General features: G+C 34.9%; 1 protein-coding gene and 1 non-coding gene across 2 annotated transcripts; one reads left to right on the top strand and one right to left on the bottom strand.

The window, feature by feature from the left end:
• Positions 1-2,233: 2,233 nt before the first annotated feature.
• On the top strand, positions 2,234-3,723 carry LOC107488269 (phosphoglycerate mutase-like protein AT74H). The gene is made up of 3 exons (XM_016108991.3): positions 2,234-3,151; positions 3,241-3,321; positions 3,395-3,723. The coding sequence occupies exons 1-3, from the start codon at positions 2,370-2,372 to the stop codon at positions 3,507-3,509; spliced, it is 978 nt and encodes a 325-aa protein (XP_015964477.1). The 5' UTR covers positions 2,234-2,369; the 3' UTR covers positions 3,510-3,723.
• Positions 3,526-3,598, bottom strand: TRNAA-AGC (transfer RNA alanine (anticodon AGC)). The gene has a single exon. It is a non-coding gene; the product is annotated as a tRNA-Ala (tRNA).
• Positions 3,724-4,425: the final 702 nt, after the last annotated feature.

The raw sequence follows: 4,425 nt of genomic DNA, 5'->3' as shown, positions 1-4,425 counted from the left end.
AAATTTTTCTATAACTGTTGATAATGCTAGTTCAAATGATATTGCTATTTCTTACTTAAAAAGTAGAATGGAGGATTGTAAATGATGGGTTGAGAGAAATGCATGATTTAATTTTAAAAATTAAGAATGTAATTAGGCATATGCATACATCAACAGGTCGTACAGAGAGGTTTAAAGTTATGACTAAGGAAGTTAGAATTCAAGAAAAAGGCACCGTGCATTTAGATGTTTCTACCAAATGGGATTCTATGTTTTTAATGCTTAAAAGTGCTTTGAAGTTCCAAAAGATATTTAAACGATTGGGAGAGAAAGTGATTCAGAATACATTATGATGGCTGGTGGGATCCCTAAGCCTAAGGATTGGGAGAATATAAGACATTTTATCAAGTTTTTAAAAATATTTTAGGATGTAACCAACAAAATTTTTGGTTCAAAATTTGTTACATCTTTTTAACATTATAATAATTTTGTAAAATATTGTCTACACTTAAGCATTGGATGGAAAGCTTAGATCTGATGCTTTTAGGCATGGCTGAGAAAATGAATACCAAATATGATAAGTATTGGAGATATATGAAAAATACAAATATAATGATTTTTATTGCAGTGGTTCTTGATCTTAGGTATAAGTTTCAGTTGAACTAGTAGAGTTTTGAGAAGTTGTATGAAAAAGAAAATATAGATTTCTTAACTTCAAAGATGAAGGAGACCATTTTCAAGATGTTTGACAGTTATAGATTTTTTGGTGGAACTAATAACTATCAAAGATTTACTCGTCAAGATGCTCCTGAAATCGGTATACAAGTTTAATGTAAATGAAACTTCTTTTGTTATGAAATTTGAGAAGAAAATACAATTCAATAAGAGTGGTAACAAGAATGAGGTGGATTTATATCTTATCGAGGCTTTAAAGAAGAGTGTCGTGTAATTTGACATCTTAAACGAGTGAAAAGTAAATTCTACTAAATATCTAATTCTTGGGCAGATTGCAAGAGATGTCTTAACCATGTCGGTTTTTAAAGTAGCTTTAGAATTGATATTTAGTACTGGAGGAAGGGTGTTCAATAATTATAGGAGGTCTCTAATTCCGATGACAACTGAGGCATTAATTTGTACACAAAATTGGCTCTGAAACTCTCCAAAACTTGTTCTTGAGGAGCTCATTGAGAATTTGGAGAAGTTAATTCGAATTAGGTATGGTCAAACGTCAATTGATAATTTTTTTTATTACTTCTGAATAATTTTTAATCTAGTTTTTATTATAAATATTATTTTTTATGATTATTCCTTGTTTTATATGTTTTGTAAAAGTTACACCCACTCCTAATCCTAATAAAAAAAATTCTAGTGTTAAGTCTGATTAAGTATATCTTGTCATAATATGAATTGTTCTCTTTAATATTAGAATGTAGAACTATATTAGAATATTTTTTTACTTGTGCTATATTATTATTATTATTATTATTATTATTATTATTATTATTATTATTATTATTATTTATCTGCCTTTTGATTTTAGATTGGTTTGTTTAAAGAAGTTTTGTTATTTTGTTGGAGAAAACACTAAAATGTGGCTATTTGTTGCTGAAAAATTATTTTCTTTTTTTTTTGTATTGAGTGTTGACTATTGAATTTTTTAACTTCTTTAATTATTGTATTTTAATTTCTTTTGTCGTTAAATTTTATTGGATCATAACTTTTGTTAGTTGTTATGTAGTTGTGTTCTATAATTTTGTTGTTATGATTTATAATTTTGTTGTTATGATTTTGTAAAATAGTATGGCAGAATTTTATTTAAATTAATTAAAAAAATCGAATAAACTAAACCAAACCAAATCGATTTTAATTAGTTTGATTTGATTCGAATGATCTCAATAAACAATTGAATTAAATCAAATCACAATTTAATTAAACAATTAAATCGAATAACTTTTTTAAAAAAATCGAACTAAACCGCACTAGAATATGAAGAGCCAATAGATGAAAAGGGTAATATGAAATCTGTTTTTTTCTTGGAGCACGGATGTGGCCCAGAGAGGCGGCCTGACCCGGACGGAGAATCCAACCCGTATGAGAAACCAACCCACGCGTTACAGCAATCCAGAATCCCAAACCAATTACAAGCATTCGAACAAACTTCCTCCATTTCTCTTATTCGGGGAGTATGGGCTCAATGAAGGCCCAAAAAAAGTTAAGAAAAAATGACTGAAAGCTACTTTCGTCATTGGACGATTGAAGATGGACAGATGGTAGAGTGCGGGCCCCACCCCACTGAGTCCGTCTCTGTGTCTCCAAGTGAAATCTAGCACTTGAGGCTGCTATTGCTTCCGACGAACAAAGCAGAGAGAGCTATTTTGATAGTTAAGGTGATGGGTGCGTTGCCTTTGCAACTTGCAACAAGAATAGAGTGCTGCCATGGCCATCACCATATAAAAGGAACAAACGGCAATAATAATGACTCCCAAAGATTCCCAGAGAAGAATCCTGTGAGGAGCGTGGAGTGTATTCCTCCGCGGCCAAAGAGAATAATATTAGTTCGGCACGGTGAGAGCCAAGGGAACGTGGACGAGAGCGTGTACGCGAGGGTGCCTGATCCCAAGATTGGACTCACGAGCAAAGGCAAGGCTCAATCGGAGGAATGCGGCCGCCGCATCAACGACATCATCCAGAAAGACGGTGACCACAACTGGCAACTCTACTTCTACGTCTCACCTTATCGGAGGACCCTTGAAACCCTCCAGAGCCTCGCTCGCCCCTTCCCACGCCACAGAATCGCAGGCTTCAGAGAAGAGCCACGCCTCCGAGAGCAAGATTTCGGCAATTTCCAGAACAGAGAGAAGATGAGAGTGGAGAAAGCAATGCGCCAGCTCTATGGTCGTTTCTTTTACCGCTTCCCTAATGGAGAATCTGCCGCAGATGTGTATGATAGAATCACGGGATTCAGAGAAACCCTCAGAGCAGATATTAACATAGGGCGCTTTCAGCCACCTGCGGAACGCCACGTGGACATGAGCTTGGTCATCGTTTCCCACGGTCTAACCATTCGAGTATTTCTTATGAGGTGGTTCAAGTGGACCGTTGCCCAGTTCGAAGGCCTCCATAATTTGCACAACGGTAATATGCTTGTCATGGAAAGAGGTTACGGTGGAAGGTAAATAAACTAATCCTTTCATATTCAAACCCTTATAATTCTCATGTATATTGTCATAAAGTATGTATACAAATTAAATACACATGCAGGTATAGCTTACTGATGCATCACGATGAAAAAGAGCTAAGACGATTTGGATTGACTGATGAGATGCTCATTGATCAGGAGTGGTAATTAACCATCATTTTGTTGTCCTTAATTTGCTATTTGTCTATGTTAATTATATTCATGTGTGTAATGAAGGCATAAATATGCAAGGCCTGCTGATCTCAATTACGATTGTCCAATGGTGAATTCCTTCTTTCCCCATCTCAACGAAGAAGAAACATGCAACACTGGTGAGCAACTAAGTAGATAAAAAGTTATTGATAAGTTGGAGATGCGGGGTATCGATCCCCGTACCTCTCGCATGCTAAGCGAGCGCTCTACCATCTGAGCTACATCCCCTTTTGAATGTTCATTTAATTGTACAATATGAGGCACAGTAAATACAACTTCACAAGGTCCATTAAATCATGTTATTCTTGTAAACTTACTTTATTATAATAGTATTTCAGGTTCGCACGCACTAATTTTAGTTGAATCTCACTTAATCACTTATTTAGCTTATGCTATGCATGGCATAATTTCATAGATTTAGTATCTCTTTCTTCTCAAAAATAAAATAAAAAAAGCTGCAACATTACCGAAAGAAACTTCATTACATCACGCATTTTCAAATTTCAAACATGTATGCTGATGGCAACTTCCTCAATCTTGTATAAGATAGGTGTTCAGCATCTCCCTCTGTTTTTTTTCCGGATGTGGTGTTCAGTGTCTCTCCTTTCTCCCCTCTTTTCCGCCATAGGTCTAAAGTGTTCATTCCCTCTGTTTTCTATTTTGCATATCCATTGGGCTAAGCACAAAGCCTGTTTAATATACCTACTCTTCCTTTCTTTCTTGATAAAATAAACACTTAGATTAAGCCCAATAAACGGACCTATACATAGTACTACCATTTTCTATTTTGGAATGTTCTCTATTTGGGTAATGTTAATCGTGCAAACATGGATCTTAGTTTAGAGCTGGTGATATTATGCCATTTCAGGCCCAGTGATTCAGTTTGTTACCCCCGGCCCAAGTACAGCAACATAATAATGAAAAATTATATACTACTTAATACCAAAAAAAAAAAAATTCACTACTACTTTCGTACTATTAGTAATAGAGAGATCAAAGTTAAAGTGACGTTTAGACGAATGTATGCGGACAAATTCATGAACCTATGTAGTAGA

The sequence above is a fragment of the Arachis duranensis genome, chromosome 5 (assembly GCF_000817695.3).
Source record: "Arachis duranensis cultivar V14167 chromosome 5, aradu.V14167.gnm2.J7QH, whole genome shotgun sequence".
NCBI lineage: Eukaryota > Viridiplantae > Streptophyta > Magnoliopsida > Fabales > Fabaceae > Arachis > Arachis duranensis.
Note: the sequence above shows the minus strand (reverse complement) of the source record. Positions and strands in the feature narration are given on the sequence as shown.

What these genes read in the sequence shown, in the direction of transcription:
- LOC107488269 (XM_016108991.3), top strand. Translation starts at nt 2,370, where the DNA reads ATGGGTGCGTTGCCTTTGCAACTTGCAACAAGAATAGAGTGCTGCCAT. An exon ending in GAAAGAGGTTACGGTGGAAG is followed by an intron (nt 3,152 to 3,240) that starts GTAAATAAACTA and finishes ATACACATGCAG; the next exon opens with GTATAGCTTACTGATGCATC. An exon ending in ATGCTCATTGATCAGGAGTG is followed by an intron (nt 3,322 to 3,394) that starts GTAATTAACCAT and finishes TGTGTAATGAAG; the next exon opens with GCATAAATATGCAAGGCCTG.